Raw genomic sequence first — 19,009 nt, forward strand, 5'->3', positions numbered from 1 at the left:
CTGAAACCCAGGCCCCCCTTAACCCCTCAGACCTGAAACCCAGGCCCCCTTAACCCCTCAGACCTGAAACCCAGGCCTCCCTTAACCCCTCAGACCTGAAACCCAGGCCCCCCTTAACCCCTCAGTCCTCCTCTCAGACCTGAAACCCAGGCCCCCTAACCCCTCAGACCTGAAACCCAGGCCCCCCTTAACCCCTCAGACCTGAAACCCAGGCCCCCCTTAACCCCTCAGTCCTCCCCTCAGACCTGAAACCCAGACTCCCTTAACCCCTCAGATCTGAAACCCAGGCCACCATTAACCCCTCCCCTACAGATCAGCAGCACTAGCTGAGTAAACCACAACCACACACATAGGAGTATATATGATATAAATTCATATGGACACAAACACTCCCATATAGCCACATATATGTAAACATGTACATACATTGACATCTACTAATGTTGTTAAGTCTGATATTATGATGTTGGTATTACAGTACTCATTTAAGAGCTAGTCACTGATTGGCTGAGAGGACACACTCAGTACACAGGAAACCCACACTGACTTCCTGTTGTTGTTGCCATGATGCTGTCATTCAGCCTGAGGAAGAGAGTCCAAACATTGTTATAACAAGTTCATTTTTTACATATATCTCTCCCCTTAACACATATTGACCAGAGTGTGGATGTTAATTGATTGGCCACTGTTCATTGATAAACACAGAGATCATTCATCAGATGGAATGAAAAGAACTGTTTAACACTGGGTATGTAGCACATCCTCCAATGCATCTTGGGTATTGTAGTTTACTATTATCACCACCATAATTCAGTGTTTTAAATAAAATGGTCCATCATTAAAAATAACACTATCACTACTCATTAATTAAAAGACAGTTTTAAAACTCGCTAGTTGAATGCTATATATTCATGAATGCTAATTGGCTGAAAGCCATGCTATATATATATATGAGACAATATACCACAGGTACGATGCAAACAACTTGTTTACTGTTCTAATTACATTGGTAACCTGTTTATAACAGCAATAAGGCACCTTGGGGGGTTGTGGTATATGGCCAATATATCACAGCTAATGGCTGTATCCAGGACGTAGTGTTGAATTATCAGAGTGTTATGGTCTAATACTTAGTGTTTAGTCTCCATGTTATCAGAGTGTTATGGTCTAATACTTAGTGTTTAGTCTCCATGTTATCAGAGTGTTATGGTTTAATACTTAGTGTTTAGTCTCCATGTTATCAGAGTGTTATGGTTTAATACTTAGTGTTTAGTCTCCATGTTATCAGAGTGTTATGGTCTAATACTTAGTGTTTAGTCTCCATGTTATCAAAGTGTTATGGTCTAATACTTAGTGTTTAGTCTCCATGTTATCAGAGTGTTATGGTTTAATACTTAGTGTTTAGTCTCCATGTTATCAGAGTGTTATGGTCTAATACTTAGTGTTTAGTCTCCATGTTATCAGAGTGTTGTGGTCAACCACTGGACTGGTGTCAGTAAGGTCATCTGTGTGTCCCGGTTTAAAGAGACCTGTCTGACTGTCAGGTTACCTGAAATAGTGTCACGATCGTCTAAAGGAGTAGACCAAGGCGCAGCGTGGTTAGAGTTCCACATGTTTAATAAATATGGCACTCGCCAAAACAATACAGAAGAAAAGGAAGTGTGACGTTCTAGGCTGCTCACAAGCAGCTACACAAACACAAGATCCTCAAAAAAGCACAGGTGGGAAAAGGCTGCCTAAGTATGATTCCTAATCAGAGACAACGATAGACAGCTGCCTCTGATTAGGAACCATACTCGGCCCAAAACAAAGAAATACAAAAACATAGAAAAAGGAACATAGAACTCCCACCCCAGTCACACCCTGGCCTAACCAAAATAGAGAACAAAACCCTCTCTATGGCCAGGGCGTGACAAATAGTTCATAGATCAGGAACAGGATTTGATTTATAACTTTAACAGTATTAAAACTGAATGTTCAATGTTCAGTCAAGCAAACATGAGGTCAAACATGAGGTCAAACATGAGGTCAAACACGAGGTCAAACATGAGGTCAAACACGAGGTCTAAGGTCTATATATAAGCCTACTTTAGGTCTAACATGAGGCCTACTGCCTGACTACAGGTATAAAGGTCTACTTTAGGTCTAACATTAGGCCTACTGCCTGACTACAGGTATAAAGGTCTATAGTTCTACTGCCTGACTGCAGGTATAAAGGTCTTTAGTTCAACTTCCTGAATAAAGGCCTACTTTATGTCTAACATTAGACCTACTTCCTGACTACAGGTATAAACGTCTATAGTTCTACTGCCTGACTACAGGTATAAAGGTCTTTAGTTCTACTTCCTGACTACAGGTATAAAGGTCAAGAGTTTTACTTTCAGCCTCTTTTTAAGGTTTAAATGTCAACTCCGTCATCAACATGTGTGTTTGTTTCTTCATAGAGTGTCTATAGGTCTCTTAAGGTGTTGCTATCTAAGGTGAACACCTCAAAGCTGAACATTTTCCATTGACGTCACGTTGGTGTGAAACCTGTTTACCTCGATGCTAGACCCTCCTCTTCCTGTCACAACATGGGTTTCAGAGAAAAGGACCACGAGCTGAAAACTTTCCACTCAATTGAACCAATCGCTGCTCATATGTCCTTTCATGGTAAAGTACATCTAGTCGTTAACACGGAAATACGCAGCAAAGACCTTGTTACTCAAAGACCCAGCTACTCTCTGACAGTCACCATCAGACCATCAGACCACCAGATGGACAGGCTGTGTGTTTCTCTGATTGCATTCTTATGTGAGTAACTTTTATACTGGGCCTTATAGCTGGATGATAGATGATTTCTTGATGTGGTTTTATGGTTGACCAGATTTGCTATCTAATTATTGTGATATTGTGATGACTGTGGTAAAGACATGATGTGTATATTTTCATGTAGAGAAGTTTATGATATCAACATGACATTCTGTGATTCATCCTAACACTGTTCCTCTGCTACCTGTAGGTGCTGTTTCCTCCAGTCAGTTCATCCTAACACTGTTCCTCTGTTACCTGTAGGTGCTGTTTCCTCCAGTCAGTTCATCCTAACACTGTTCCTCTGTTACCTGTAGGTGCTGTTTCCTCCAGTCAGTTCATCCTAACACTGTTCCTCTGTTACCTGTAGGTGCTGTTTCCTCCAGTCAGTTCATCCTAACACTGTTCCTCTGTTACCTGGAGGTGCTGTTTCCTCCAGTCAGTTCATCCTAACACTGTTCCTCTGTTACCTGTAGGTGCTGTTTCCTCCAGTCAGTTCATCCTAACACTGTTCCTCTGCTACCTGTAGGTGCTGTTTCCTCCAGTCAGTTCATCCTAACACTGTTCCTCTGTTACCTGTAGGTGCAGTTTCCTCCAGTCAGTTCATCCTAACACTGTTCCTCTGTTACCTGTAGGTGCTGTTTCCTCCAGTCAGTTCATCTTAACACTGTTCCTCTGTTACCCGTAGGTGCTGTTTCCTCCAGTCAGTTCATCCTAACACTGTTCCTCTGTTACCTGTAGGTGCTGTTTCCTCCAGTCAGTTCATCCTAACACTGTTCCTCTGCTACCTGTAGGTGCTGTTTCCTCCAGTCAGTTCATCCTAACACTGTTCCTCTGCTACCTGTAGGTGCTGTTTCCTCCAGTCAGTTCATCCAAACACTGTTCCTCTGTTACCTGTAGGTGCTGTTTCCTCCAGTCAGTTCATCCTAACACTGTTCCTCTGCTACCTGTAGGTGCTGTTTCCTCCAGTCAGTTCATCCTAACACTGTTCCTCTGCTACCTGTAGGTGCTGTTTCCTCCAGTCAGTTCATCCTAACACTGTTCCTCTGTTACCTGTAGGTGCTGTTTCCTCCAGTCAGTTCATCCTAACACTGTTCCTCTGCTACCTGTAGGTGCTGTTTCCTCCAGTCAGTTCATCCTAACACTGTTCCTCTGCTACCTGTAGGTGCTGTTTCCTCCAGTCAGTTCATCCTAACACTGTTCCTCTGTTACCTGTAGGTGCTGTTTCCTCCAGTCAGTTCATCCTAACACTGTTCCTCTGTTACCTGTAGGTGCTGTTTCCTCCAGTCAGTTCATCCTAACACTGTTCCTCTGCTACCTGTAGGTGCTGTTTCCTCCAGTCAGTTCATCCTAACACTGTTCCTCTGCTACCTGTAGGTGCTGTTTCCTCCAGTCAGTTCATCCTAACACTGTTCCTCTGTTACCCGTAGGTGCTGTTTCCTCCAGTCAGTTCATCCTAACACTGTTCCTCTGCTACCTGTAGGTGCTGTTTCCTCCAGTCAGTTCATCCTAACACTGTTCCTCTGTTACCTGTAGGTGCTGTTTCCGCCAGTCAGGATGGGATCTCTGCAGCAGAGGTGGAGCTGAGAGTCAGACCAGGAGACAGTGGTCAATCAATCAGTCAAACCTTCATTCCAATACTCTTGTAAACTAATGTAGAACATGTTAAATTGACAAATCAATATCAGATGTATTCTTTTTTTTGTGTTTTAATGGTGATAACTCTTCCTCTGCAGCTGCAACTGAGACCACGACCAGGGGAAGTGAGAGAAAGGAGAAAGTATAGTCAGATTGAGATTTGTAGTTTTTTGACTGGCGGCCATCTTGCTTTGTAGTCCATGTTATTTGTAAACCAGTACTATTCAAAGCATTAGCGAGTATACTCATTAAAAACTAAAGGAATAAGCATCATGATATGATTAATTTAAAGAAATAACCACAATGTACGACTATATATCAGTAATATTAATCAGATTAATTGTAAAACATCTGTGCTTCTTTCTCTCTCTCTCTCTCTCTCTCTCTCTCTCTCTCTCTCTCTCTCTCAGGAGGAAGGAGACCTGTTTTACGCCTCGTTGGATATCCGTCAGGGACAGAGGAGACCAAAGAAGAAGAAGAAGAGAGTCCAGAACTCTGACTTCAGTACCTACACAGCCATCAATACCAGCAGAGTGTGAGACCTATACCATCCATCAATACCAGCAGAGTGAGACCTATACCATCCATCAATACCAGCAGAGTGTGAGACCTATACCAGCCATCAATACCAGCAGAGTGTGAGACCTATACCAGCCATCAATACCAGCAGAGTGAGACCTATACCATCCATCAATACCAGCAGAGTGAGACCTATACCATCCATCAATACCAGCAGAGTGTGAGACCTATACCAGCCATCAATACCAGCAGAGTGAGACCTATACCATCCATCAATACCAGCAGAGTGTGAGACCTATACCATCCATCAATACCAGCAGAGTGAGACCTATACCATCCATCAATACCAGCAGAGTGAGACCTATACCATCCATCAATACCAGCAGAGTGTGAGACCTATACCATCCATCAATACCAGCAGAGTGTGGTCTCTGAACTTCTCTATCAGAGACCAGTCATTCTCCATGTCTGTAGTGAATTTAACTTCTCTATCAGAGACCAGTCATTCTCCATGTCTGTAGTGAATTGAACTTCTCTAGCAGAGACCAGTCATTCTCCATGTCTTTAGTGAATTGAACTTCTCTAGCAGAGACCAGTCATTCTCCATGTCTGTAATGAATTGAACTCCTCTATCAGAGACCAGTCATTCTCCTTGTCTGTAATGAACTTCTCTATCAGAGACCAGTCATTCTCCTTGTCTGTAGTGAATTGAACTCCTCTATCAGAGACCAGTCATTCTCCTTGTCTGTAGTGAATTGAACTCCTCTATCAGAGACCAGTCATTCTCCTTGTCTGTAATGAACTTCTCTATCAGAGACCAGTCATTCTCCATGTCTGTAGTGAATTGAACTTCTCTATCAGAGACCAGTCATTCTCCATGTCTGTAGTGAATTGAACTTCTCTATCAGAGACCAGTCATTCTCCTTGTCTGTAATGAACTTCTCTTCTACGTGTCCAATTAGATCAGCATCAAACTGTTGTCATTTGTTATTTTGCCTTTCTTTTTTATTTATAGATCCTTTTAACACAAAGTTTCTACTTTTATCTGAACTTTTTTGTCGCTTCTTTTATAATGTAATATTTTTTTACCATTTAAAAATGTCTCCAACATTTTATTGTTGTGCATTTTCTATTTTTTATGGACATAATGATCAGGTCTGATTTATAGTTCAGATTGAGATAATGATAATATGTGATTTATAGTTCAGATTGAGATAATGATAATGTCTGATTTGCAGTCTGTGTATCTAACCTAAAGCAGCAGGTGTAAAAGTGTATCCACCCTCCAGAGATCTGTATATAGTGACAAGATGCTCATGTCTATGTCTCTAACAATGGGAGTTGTTGTCCTGTGTAGTGATATACAGAACACCTCCAGAGATCTGTATATAGTGACAAGATGCTCATGTCTATGTCTCTAACAATGGGAGTTGTTGTCCTGTGTAGTGATATTCAGAACACCTCCAGAGATCTGTATATAGTGACAAGATGCTCATGTCTATGTCTCTAACAATGGGAGTTGTTGTCCTGTGTAGTGATATTCAGAACACCTCCAGATGCAGTAGAAAGCTGTTATTGTGATATGAAGATACAGAATTCTGCGTCTGTCTGTCTGTCTGTCTGTCTGTCTGTCTGTCTGTCTGTCTGTCTGTCTGTCTGTCTGTCGAGAGGTCACTAAGGGTCAAGGTGCTGAGCTGGACCTCTGGGCTGAGCTGATGTCTGGTGTCACTGAGGGAATCATTAATGATCAATAACTCCTTGACCACTGGGAAATAAAAAACTGGAGGGGAAATCACACAAGACTGACAGCCTGGGAGTTTATTAAAAGCATTCAGTGATTACATGACAGTTTAGAGAACAACAGGTCTTTATCTGGAAAGAGTAAATAACATAACAGCTACATCATCTGAACTCACATCAACTATACACTGAGTGGACAAATCATTAGGAACACCTTCATAAGAAAATAACATCATTATCTCTATACTACTAACATCATAACAATGATATATCATAATCAATAACAGGGCTAAACAACAACAACAAACCACTTAATAAAAAAATGTTTCAAAATACAAAGAATGAACAGATGATTATAATAATACATGGACTAATAATGGAAACACTTCAAGATGAAGAATCTAAGAGACACTAAATAAGATAAAGAATCTAAGAGACACTAAATAAGATAAAGAATCTAAGAGACACTAAATAAGATAAAGAATCTAAGAGACACTAAATAAGATAAAGAATCTAAGAGACACTAAATAAGATAAAGAATCTAAGAGACACTAAATAAGATAAAGAATCTAAGAGACACTAAATAAGATAAAGAATCTAAGAGACACTAAATAAGATAAAGAATCTAAGAGACACTAAATAAGATAAAGAATCTAAGAGACACTAAATAAGATAAAGAATCTAAGAGACACTAAATAAGATAAAGAATCTAAGAGACACTAAATAAGATAAAGAATCTAAGAGACACTAAATAAGATAAAGAATCTAAGACACTAAATAAGATAGAATCTAAGAGACACTAAATAAGATAAAGAATCTAAGAGACACTAAATAAGATAAAGAATCTAAGAGACACTAAATAAGATAAAGAATCTAAGAGACACTAAATAAGATAAAGAATCTAAGAGACACTAAATAAGATAAAGAATCTAAGAGACACTAAATAAGATAAAGAATCTAGAGACACTAAATAAGATAAAGAATCTAAGAGACACTAAATAAGATAAAGAATCTAAGAGACTAAATAAGATAAAGAATCTAAGAGACACTAAATAAGATAAAGAATCTAAGAGACACTAAATAAGATAAAGAATCTAAGAGACACTAAATAAGATAAAGAATCTAAGAGACACTAAATAAGATAAAGAATCTAAGAGACACTAAATAAGATAAAGAATCTAAGAGACACTAAATAAGATAAAGAATCTAAGAGACTAAATAAGATAAAGAATCTAAGAGACACTAAATAAGATAAAGAATCTAAGAGACACTAAATAAGATAAAGAATCTAAGAGACACTAAATAAGATAAAGAATCTAAGAGACACTAAATAAGTAATACATTCTGGAACACAAAACAAACGTAATTAAGCAACTCTCTTAAAATAATCCAAACCCCATGTTACCAAAACCCCATGTTACCCAGAACCCCATGTTACCCAGAACCCCATAATACCAGAACCCCATGTTACCCAGAACCCCATGTTACCCAGAACCCAATGTTACCCAGAACCCCATAATACCCAGAACCCCATGTTACCCAGAACCCCATGTTACCCAGAACCCCATGTTACCCAGAACCCCATGTTACCCAGAACCCCATGTTTCTCTGGTGGTGAAAAACCAAACTAAAAGGAATAATGGTGGTTGCAGTCACTCCTTTTAGATTTCTTCTAAGGTCCTAGAAAGATAAACTAATTCTGAACTTGTTATTAAAATTAGAACCACTTCAGGTTTGTCACAACATTTTAAACACCAGTCCATTGCTGACCATCCATTTAAAACACAAAACTGACCTAAGATCAGCATGTAGGGTCAGCTTCATTCTACTCCTACTCCGTCCCCTGGGCTGCTCTCTCCTCTCCCGGTCCAGCTTCAGCTCTGGAGCTCAGAGAGACCATCTCCATGGCATTGACATAAAGATCCATGCTGCTCACCCTGTTCACTCTCTTCTGCCTCCTGGTGGGCTAGGGAGACACAGCACCAACAGTCAGACATTTACTCTCTAGTATCTCCATTCTCTCTCCCTCCCTCCCTCTCCCCCTCACCCTCTCCCTCTAGTTTAAATGACTTGTAACGTCTGAGTAAATGTCTTTACCTTGTAGTATAGGTAGGAGGTGGTGATGGCTGTCAGTAGGATCAGCAGCACTACAACGTGTCTGATGATGAAGGCTGGCAGAGGAGAGGCTGCAAACAGAAACACCTTTGATGAGGGGACTGATCATCATCACATAGATCTGTGGGAAATCTGTCAGTGACAAAGTTATAAGTCTGGTTCATGTTCAGTTACCTGTGATGGTGAGGGAGAGGAGCTCACTCTCAGAGGAGAAGTTATGAGAGAAAACATAATTGTCATAAACACAGCTGTAGTTCCCTTGGTGGGAGTCATCTGCAGCAGGGAAGAGGAAGGCAGCAGAGTGATTGACAGCTGGCTGGGTCTGGGATATTTTGGAGCCGGTGAACGTGAGGAGGAAGGAGCCTCCTGGGTACTGTGGCTGAGTGGAGCAGGTGATGGTGAAGCTGTAGCCCCTGAACATCTCGGGCCCCTGGTGGCCCCTGGAGACCCCTCCCATTGAGTCAGTCAGGGAGATATCAGGCTGGAACAGGAGATCTGTAACAATAAAAGAGAACAAGAAAAACCTCTTCAACTAGTTTCCTATAGATATGACAATAACATCAGCATGTAACAGTGCTAGCCACCCTCCCTCACAGGGCAACATGAGTAGTGGGCCTACAGTCACTGAGACAACATATGTTGATATCAGGCTTAAGCAGGACATCTGGAACAAGAGGAGAGAAAAAGAAAACGTAGCTCCTCAACTACTTTCCTCATTTAGATATGACAATAACATGACATGTGACAGTGGTAGTGAGTAGAGACGTTCACTGAGATAACACTCAAATACAAAGCATTCTGGGATATTTAAGTTGCATTTGATTCCTAGTTGACTGAGTGATCTATTTAGTAAAGCAGACTGACAAGCTAAACAGTCATCATGAGAGGTGCAGAGGAAGTTGTATGAATGAAGGAAATCAGTTGAATATAATTATCATATCTTGTTATTACCTGAGCAGATCACTGTGAGTCCAGGATAGAGATCATACATTCTCCTACACTCCCTCAGTACAGACTCAGACCCAAAACAGGAAACTCCAAACCATCCAGTGGTGTTTCCAGTTAGAACTGAAACAGTGGAGCCACAACCCATCTGTCTACACACTACTGCAGCTACATCCTCCCAGTCTCTAGCTCCCACAGTCCTCCACTCTCCCTGGTCGTACCGCTCCACTCCACCAGCACAGCGACTGCCTCCTCCCACCAGCCTCACATCATCAGGCTCTGAGAAAAGAAAAGAGAGAGACAGTAATCTTACTATTTTCTCACTAAAACACACCTATATTGTCTCTCATATTCTTCACTCCAGGTGAGAAACAATGTTGATTGAGTGACAAACTGTTTCTTACCTGAGCAGGTGAGTCCAACAGCATTACCAGGTAGACAGGTGTTGTTTTCTCTGTCTGAGGTGTCACAGTCCAGGAGAAGGGACTCTTTGCCTTTACACTGGAACTCTTTATCCCAGGTCTGACCCTCACCTTCTCCATAGAGCCCCCCCTGTAGAGCTGCAGGAGCCCCACAGCCAAGCTCCCCACAGACTACCTCTGCATCCTGCCGGTCAAAGTCAGCTTCACACACTGAGGCCCAGGACTGATTGGACTTCACCTCCACTCTCCCAGAGCAGAGACCAGCTCCATCCACAAGCCGCACAGACTCTGGAGAAAAAGACTTGGTTGAACATTCAATCAGTTTTGTTGATGACACTGTCAAGGACTAAACACAAATATGTTGGATAAAAGATTGTAGTTTGCTATGTTTGATACTGTAAGAGGTAGAAATGGGTTCTTAGTCACTCAGGATAGGGTTGGGAATAATGCAGGCAGGAGACAGGAATAAGTTCACTTCACTTTATAGAAAATAAACAGCTGGACATCCATCAGGCAGCTTCACTTCAGTACCATCTGAACTACAATGATCTGCCCATGAACATCTCCCATAAACCAATATGACAAACACAAATATAATGTTTAAATACATCTGACATCTCTCCCTCTATTTAAATGAAATAAAAACACATAAAACATGATACATGGTAATATTGTATAATGTATAAATAAATCTCTCAATATGACCAGTCTCTTACCTGAACAGGTCACATGAAGATGATACTCATATGTAGCATTACAGACACCAGCTCCTCCTTCTATTTTTTTACACTCTGTAATAGAAGACTCATCTCCACTACAAAGCCATATGCTGATTCCTCCTCTTCCATCTTCAAACGGTGGTCCTCTAGATTTAGCTACAAGATTCCCACATCCCAGGTCTCTACACAGAATCTTGGTCTCTTTCATGCCCCACCACCTAGAACATAGACCTGACCAGTCTCCTCTGTAGAAGACTTCCACTGTCCCAGAACAGGAAGTGGTCCCATCCACCAGTCTGACTGAGAGTTCAGCTGTAAACAGCAGAGAGGAACACACAGTGGTGAGGACAGATGATGACAGTGATTCTGTTATTCTAACAGCAGTAGTGCTTTGTGGTTGACAAGTATTAGTAGTTCCATAAAACACTACTTGTTATTGGGGTTTAGAATGGTTTGTATGGACACATGAATTTCTCCATGTGGGATAATAAAGTTATATTGAACTGCTATAATCACTGTAGATTTATACTCTACCTACCTGGTGGACTGACGCTTTGAGCCTGGAGATCTGAGGAGAAAGAGAGAGACAGAGGAGAAAGAGAGAGAAAGAGAGAGAGAGGAAAAAGAGAGAGAAAGAGACAGAGAGATAGAGAGAAACAAAGGAGAAAGGGAGGAGTCAGAGGAAGAGAGAGACAGAGGTTAAATGAACATCAACATGACCTTTCATGATGTGATGGGGAAGACAGGCTTATCGTTGGTATGGTGCAACAACACCCATGTGTACATACACTATATATACAAAAGTATGTGGACACCCCTTCAAATTAGTGGATTCTATTTCAGCCACTCCCCTTCCTGACAGATGGATAAATCAAGCACTCAGCCATGCAATCTCCATAGACAAACAATGGCAGTAAAATGGCCTTAATGAAGAGCTCAGTGACTTTCCCCTCTCTTCTCCTCTTCTTACCCTCCCCTCCCCTCTCTCTTATCTTCTTCTCCCTCTCTTCTCCTCTCCTCACCCCTTTCCTCTCCACTCCCTTCCTCTCCCCTCTCCTCCACTTTCCTCCCCTCTCCTCCCCATCTCCTCTCTTCTCTTCTCCCCCTCTTCTCTTCTCCACTCTCTTCTCCCCCTCTCCTCTCCTCTTCTCCCTCTCTCCTCTTCATCCCCTATCTTCCCACCTCTCCTCTCCTCCTCTCCCCCTCCTATTCTCCCCTCCTTTCCACTTCTCTCCTCTCCTCCCCACACTCTTCTTCCCCTCCCCTCTCCTCTTCTCTTCTCCCCTTCTCCCCCTCTCCTCTTCTCTTCCCCCTCTCTTCTCCCCTTCTCCCCCTCTCTTCTCCCCTTCTCCCCTCTCCTCCCCTTCTCCTCTTCTCCCCCTCTCCTCTTCTCTTCTCCCCCTCTCCTCTTCTCATCCCCCTGTCTTCTCATCTTCTCCCCCTCTCTTCTCCTCTTCTTCCCAACCCATCCCCCCTCTCTTCTTCCCCTCTCCTTTTCACCCCCTCTCCTCTCCTTTTCTCCCCCTCTCTTCTCACCTTCTCAACCTCTCCTCTTCTCCCCTCTCCTCTCCTCCCCTCTCTTCTCCCCTTCTCAACCTTTCCTCTTCTCCCCTCTCCTCTCCTCCCCCTCTCTTCTCCCCTTCTCAACCTCTCCTCTTCTCCCCCTCTCCCCTCCCCTCACTTCTACCACCCCTCTTCTTCCCCTCTCCTCTTCTCTTCTCCCCCTCTCCTCTTCTCTCCTTCTGCCCCTCTCCCCTCCCCTCTCCTGTCCTTCCGACTCTCCTCTCCTCCTTCCCCTCTCCTCTTCTCACCCTCCGCTTCTCCATTTCTCCTCTCCTCTCCTCTCGTCTCCCCCTCCCCCTCTCCCCTTCTCCCCCTCTCTTCTCCTTTTCTCACCCTCTCCTCTCCCCTTCTCCTCTTCTCTTCCCCCTCTCTTCTCCTCTTCTCCCCCTCTCTTCTCCCCTTCTCCCCTTCTCCTCTTCTCTTCCCCCTCTCTTCTCCTCTTCTCTTCCCCCTCTCTTATCCCCTTCTCCCCCTCTCCTCTTCTCTTCCCCGCTCTCCTCTTCTCCCCCTCTCTTCTCCCACCCCTCTTCTTCCCCTCCCCTCTCCTCTCCTCTTCTCCCCTTCTGCCCCTCGCCCCTCCCCTCTCCTGTCCTTCCGACTCTCCTCTCCTCTCTCTCTCCTCTTCTTTCCCCTTCTCTCCCTCTCTTCTCCTCTCCTCTTCTCTCACTCTTTTCTCTTCTCCTCCCCCTTCCTCTCCTCTTCTCACCCTCTCGTCTTCTCCCCCTCTCTTCTCCTCTTCTCCCCTCTCTTATCCTCTTCTGCCGCTCTCCTCTTCTCCTCCCCTGCCTCTCCTCTTCTCCCAGTCTCTCTTCTCCCCTCTCTTCTCCTCCCTCCCCCATCTTCTCCCCCTCTCCTCTTCTCCCCTCTCCACCCGCTCTCCTCTACTCTTCTCCCCTCTCTTCTCCCAGTCTCTTCTCCTCTTCTCCCTTCTTCTCCCCCTTCTCCCCCTCTCCTCTCCTCCCACCTTCTCCCCCTCTCTTCTCCCCGTCTATTCTCCTCTTCTCCCCCTCCTCTCCTCTCATCCCACCTTCTCCCCCTCTCCTCTTCTCCCAGTCTCTTCTTCTTCCTCTCTTCTCCCCCTCTCTTCTCCCCCTCTCCTCTCCTCTCCTCTCCATCCCCCTCTACACTTCTCCCCTCTCCTCTTCTCCCCCTCTGCTCTTCTCCCCTGTCCTCTTCTCCCCTCTCCTCTCATCTACTGCCCCTCCATTTTCCTTTTCTCCACCTCTACTCTTCTCTTCTCCCCCTTTCCCCCTCCTCTCCTCTCCTCCCCTCACTTCTCTTCTCCTCTCCTCTCCCTTCCCTCTCCTCTTCTCCCTCTCTCTGCTCCCCCTCTCTTCTCCCCATCTCTTCTCCCCATCTCTTCTCCCCATCTCTTCTCCTCTTCGCTTCTCCTCTTCTCCCTCTCCTCTCCTCTCCTCTCCTCTCCCACATTCTGCCCCTCTCCTCTTCTCCCCTCTACTCTTCTCTCCCTCTCCTTTCCTTCCCCTCTCCTCTTCTCCTCTCTCCTCTTCTCTCCTCTCCTCTTCTCCCCCTCTGCTTTTCTCCCCCTCTACTCTTCTCTTCTCCCCCTTTTCCCCCTCCTCTCCTCTCCTCTCCTCACTTCTCTTCTCCTCTCCTCTCCCTTCCCCTCTCCTCTTCTTCCTCTCTCTTCTCCCCCTCTCTTCTCCCCCCCTCTTCTCCCATCTCTTCTCCCCATCTCTTCTCCTCTTCTCTTCTCCTCTTCTCCCTCTCCTCTCCCACATTCTGCCCCTCTCCTCTTCTCCCCCTCTACTCTTCTCCCCCTCTACTCTTCTCCCCCTCTCCTTTCCTACCCCTCTCCTCTTCTCCCCTCTCCTATTCTCCCCATCTCCTCTTCTCCCCTCTACTCTTCTCCCCCTCTACTCTTCTCCCCCTCTCCTTTCCTCCCCCTCTCCTCTTCTGCCCCTCTCCTTTTCTTCCTCTCTCCACTTCCCTCCTTTAAACTTCCCACCCTCTCCTGTTCTCCCCCTCTCTTCTCCCCCCTCTCTTCTCCCTCCTCTCCTCTTCTCCCCTTCTCCTCTTTCGACACTCTATTCTCCTCTTCTCCCCTCTCTTCTCCTCTCCTCCCCCTCCTCTCCTCTTTCCCACTTCCTCCTCTCCTCTACCCTCTCCTCCCCCTTTCTTCTCCTCTCCTCCCCCTTTCTTCTCCTCTTCTCCCCCTCTCCTTCTCTTCTCCCCCTCTCCTCTTCTACACCTCTCCCCTCTCCTCTCATCTTCTCCATCCCTCTCCTCTTCTCCCCCTCTCCTCCCCTCCCTCCTCTCTCCTCTCCCCCTCTCCTCTCCCCTCTCTTCTCCCCCTCTCATCTCCTCCTCTCCTCTTCTCCCCTCTCCTCTTCTTCCCCTCCCCATTCTCCCCGCTCCTCTTTTCCCAGTCTCTTCTCCTCCTCTCCTGCCCCTCTCCTCTTCTCCCTTCTCTCCTGCCCTCTCCTCAATCTCCTCTTATCCCCTCTCCTCTTCTCGCTCCCTCCTCTCCTTCCCCTCTCCTCCCCTTTCATCCTCTCTCATCCCCTTTCCTCCTCTCTCCTCCTTCCCTCTCTCTCTCCTCCTCCCTCTCCTCTCATCCCCCTTTATTCTCCTCTTCTCCCCCTCTCCCCTTCTTCCCTTCCCCTCTCTTCTCCTCTTCTCCACCTCTCTTCTCCTCTTCTGCCCCTCTCCCCTCTCATGTCCTTCCCACTCTCCTCTCCTCCTCTCCCCTCTCTTCTCCCACCCCTCTTCTCCCCTCTCTTCTCTCCTTATCCTCTCCTCTTCTCCCCCTCTCTCTCCTCTTCTCCCCTCTCTTCTCCCACCCCTCTTCTCCCCCTCTCTTCTCTCCTTATCCTCTCCTCTTCTCCCCCTCTTCTCCTCTTCTCCCCTCTCTTCTCCCTTCTCCCCTCTCCTCCCTTCTCCTCTTCTCCCCCTCTCCTCTTCTCTTCTCGCCCTCTCCTCTTCTCATCCCCCTGTCTTCTCATCTTCTCCCCGTCTCTTCTCCTCTTCTTCCCAACCCATCCCCCCTCCCTTCTTCCCCTCTCTTTTCACCCCCTCTCCTCTACTTTTCTCACACTCTCTTCTCCCCTTCTCAACCTCTCCTCTTCTCCCCTCTCCTCTCCTCCTCTCCCCTCTCTTCTCCCCTTCTCCCCACTCCTCTTCTTCCCCTCCCCCTCTCCTCTTCTCTTCCCCCTCTCTTCTCCTCTTCTCCCCTCTCTTCTCCCACCCCTCTTCTCCCCCTCTCTTCTCTCCTTATCCTCTCCTCTTCTCCCCCTCTTCTCCTCTTCTCCCCTCTCTTCTCCCCTTCTCCCCTCTCCTCCTTCTCCTCTTCTCCCCCTCTCCTCTTCTCCTCTCGCCCTCTCCTCTTCTCATCCCCCCTGTCTTCTCATCTTCTCCCGTCTCTTCTCCTCTTCTTTACCCAACTCCCCCTCTCTTCTTCCCCTCTCTTTTCACCCCCTCTCCTCTACTTTTCTCCCACTCTCTTCTCCCTTCTCAACCTCTCCTCTTCTCCCCTCTCCTCTCCTCCTCTCCCCTCTCTTCTCCCCTTCTCCTCCTCTTCTTCCCTCCCCTCTCCTCTTCTCTTCCCCTCTCTTCTCCTCTTCTCCCCTCTCTTCTCCCACCCCTCTTCTCCCCCTCTCTTCTCTCTTTATCCTCTCCTCTTCTCCCCCTCTTCTCCTCTTCTCCCCTCTCTTCTCCCTTCTCCCCCTCTCCTCCCCTTCTCCTCTTCTCCCCCTCTCCTCTTCTCTTCTCGCCCTCTCCTCTTCTCATCCCCTGTCTTCTCATCTTCTCCCGTCTCTTCTCCTCTTCTTCCCAACCCATCCCCCTCCCTTCTTCCCCTCTCTTTTCACCCCCTCTCCTCTACTTTTCTCCCACTCTCTTCTCCCCTTCTCAACCTCTCCTCTTCTCCCCCTCTCCTCTCCTCTCCTCCCCTCTCTTCTCCCCTTCTCAACCTCTCCTCTTCTCCCCTCTCTTCTCCCTTTCTCCCCCTCTCCCTCGCTTCTACCACCCCTCTTCTTCCCCTCTCCTCTTCTCCCCCTCTCCTCTTCTCTCCTTCTGCCCCCTCTCCCTCCCCTCTCCTGTCCTTCCGACTCTCCTCTCCTCCTCCCCTCTCCTCTTCTCACCCTCCGCTTCTCCATTTCTCCTCTCCTCTCGTCTCCCCCTCCCCCTGTCCACTTCTCCCCCTCTCTTCTCCTTTTCTCACCCTCTCCTCTCCCCTTCTCCTCTTCTCTTCCCCCTCTCTTCTCCTCTTCTCCCCCTCTCTTCCCCCTCTCTTCTCCTCTTCTCCCTCTCTTCTCCTCTTCTCCCCCTCTCCTCTTCTCTTCCCCCTCTCCTCTTCTCCCACCCCTCTTCTTCCCCTCCCTTTCTCCTCTTCTCTCCCCTTCTCCACCTCTCCTTCTCTTCTCACCCCTCTCCTCTTCTCCCCCTGTCGTCTTCTGCCCCTCTCCTCTTCTCCACCCTCTCCTTTTCTACCCCTTCTCCCCTCTCTTCTCCTTTTCTCACCCCTCTCCTCTCCCCTTCTCCTCTTCTCTTCCCCTCTCTTCTCCTCTTCTCCCCTCTCTTCTCCCTTCTCCCCTTCTCCTCTTCTCTTCCCCCTCTCTTCTCCTCTTCTCCCCCTCTCTTCTCCCCTTCTCCCCCTCTCCTCTTCTCTTACCCCCTCTCCTCTTCTCCCCCTCTCTTCTCCCACCCCTTCTTCCCCTCCCCTCTCCTCTTCTCTCCCCTTCTCCTTCTCTTCTCACCATCTCCTCTCCTCTTCTCCCCTTCTGCCCCTCGCCTCTCCCCTCTCCTGTCCTTCCGACTCTCCTCTCCTCTCCTCTCTCTCTCTCCTCTTCTTTCCCCTTCTCTCCCTCTCTTCTTCTCCCAGTCTCTCTTCTCCCCCTCTCTTCTCCTTTTCTCCCCTCGTCTCTTCTCTCTCTTTCCTCATCTCCCCTCTCATCTTCTTCCCTCCCCTCCCACCTCTGCTCTTCTCCCCCTCTTCTCCCCTCTCTTCTCCCCCTCTCCTCTTCTCCCACTCTGCTCTTCTCCCACTCTGCTCTTCTCCCCTCTCATCTCCCCCCTCTTCTCTCACTCTCTTCTCTTCTCCTCCCCCTTCCTCTCCTCTTCTCACCCCTCTCGTCTTCTCCCCCTCTCTCGTCTTCTCCCCCTCTCTTCTCCTCTTCTCCCCTCTCTTATCCTCTTCTGCCGCTCTCCTCTTCTCCTCCCCCTGCCTCTCCTCTTCTCCCAGTCTCTCTTCTTCCCCTCTCTTCTCCTCCCTCCACCCATCTTCTCCCCTCTCCTCTTCTCCCCCTCTCCTCCCCCTCTCCTCTACTCTTCTCCTCCTCTCTTCTCCCCGTCTATTCTCCTCTTCTCCCCCTCCTCTCCTCTCATCCCACCTTCTCCCCCCTCTCCTCTTCTCCCCCTCTCCTTTCCTCCCCCTCTACACTTCTCCCCTCTCCTGTCCTCCCCCTCCCCTCTCCTCTCCTCTTCTCCCCTTCTGCCACTCTCCCCTCTCCCCTCCCCTCTCCTGTCCTTCCGACTCTCTTCTCCTCCTCCTTCCTCTCCTCTTCTCTAGTCCTCCTCTCGTCTTCTCCCCTCGCTTATCCTCTTCTGCCCCTCTCCTCTTCCCTTCTCCCCATCTCCTCTTCCCTCCCAGTCTCTCTTCTCCCCCTCTCTTCTCATCTTCTCCCCCACTCCTATTCTCCCACCTTCTCCCCCTTACTTCTCCTCTTCTCCCCGTCTCGTCTTCTCCCCCTCTCTTCTCCTCTTCTGCCCCTCTCGTCTTCTCCCAGTCTCTTCTTCTTCCTCTCTTCTCCCCCTCTCTTCTCCCCTTCTCCCACCTTCTACCTCTCTCTTCTCGTCTTCTTCCCCTCTCTTTTTCTCTTGTCCCCCTCTCGTCTTCTCCCTCTCTCCTCTCCTCATCTCCCCCTCTCGTCTTCTCCCCTCTCCTCTCCTCTCCTCTCCATCCCCCTCTACACTTCTCCCCTCTCCTCTTCTCCCCCTCTGCTCTTCTCCCCTCTTCTCTTCTCCCCCTCTCCTCTCATCTTCTGCCCCTCCATTTTCCTTTTCTCCACCTCTACTCTTCTCTTCTCCCCCTTTCCCCCCCTCCTCTCCTCTCCTCTCCTCACTTCCCTTCTCCTCTCCTCTCCCTTCCCTCTCCCTTTCTTCCTCTCTCTTCTCCTCTTCTCTTCTCCCTCTCCTCTCCTCTCCTCTCCTCTCTCTCACATTCTGCCCCTCTCCTCTTCTCCCCCTCTACTCTTCTCTCCCTCTCCTTTCCTCCCCTCTCCTCTTCTCCCCTCTCCACTTCTCTCCTCTCCTCTTCTCCCCCTCTGCTTTTCTCCCCCTCTACTCTTCTCTTCTCCTCCCTTTTCCCCCTCCTCTCCTCTCCTCTCCTCTCCTCACTTCTCTTCTCCTCTCCTCTCCCTTCCCTCTCCTCTTCTTCCTCTCTCTTCTCCCCCTCTCTTCTCCCCCTCTCTTCTCCTCTTCTCTTCTCCTCTTCTCTTCTCCCTCTCCTCTCCTCTCCTCTCCCACATTCTGCCCCTCTCCTCTTCTCCCCCTCTACTCTTCTCACCCTCTCCTTTCCTCCCCATCTCCTCTTCTCCC

At 47.4% G+C, this 19,009-nt stretch overlaps 1 protein-coding gene across 1 annotated transcript; it reads right to left on the bottom strand.

Annotated features, from left to right (window-relative positions):
• Positions 1–9,797: 9,797 nt before the first annotated feature.
• On the bottom strand, positions 9,798–11,494 carry LOC123732706 (scavenger receptor cysteine-rich type 1 protein M130-like). Its single transcript, XM_045711963.1, has 5 exons — positions 11,427–11,494; positions 10,886–11,200; positions 10,152–10,457; positions 9,872–10,026; positions 9,798–9,806 (listed from the first exon to the last, which is right to left on the bottom strand). The coding sequence occupies exons 2-5, from the start codon at positions 11,094–11,096 to the stop codon at positions 9,798–9,800; spliced, it is 681 nt and encodes a 226-aa protein (XP_045567919.1). The 5' UTR covers positions 11,097–11,200; positions 11,427–11,494.
• Between the last annotated feature and the right edge of the window lie 7,515 nt (positions 11,495–19,009).

Source organism: Salmo salar, unplaced genomic scaffold, assembly GCF_905237065.1.
Source record: "Salmo salar unplaced genomic scaffold, Ssal_v3.1, whole genome shotgun sequence".
Classification (NCBI taxonomy): domain Eukaryota; kingdom Metazoa; phylum Chordata; class Actinopteri; order Salmoniformes; family Salmonidae; genus Salmo; species Salmo salar.

Coding starts and splice junctions, on each gene's coding strand:
- LOC123732706 (XM_045711963.1), bottom strand. CDS start 11,096: ATGAAAGAGACCAAGATTCTGTGTAGAGACCTGGGATGTGGGAATCTT. Junction 10,458..10,885: donor TCTTCATGTGACCTGTTCAG/GTAAGAGACTGG, acceptor CTTTTTCTCCAG/AGTCTGTGCGGCTTGTGGAT. Junction 10,027..10,151: donor TGTTGGACTCACCTGCTCAG/GTAAGAAACAGT, acceptor TTCTTTTCTCAG/AGCCTGATGATGTGAGGCTG.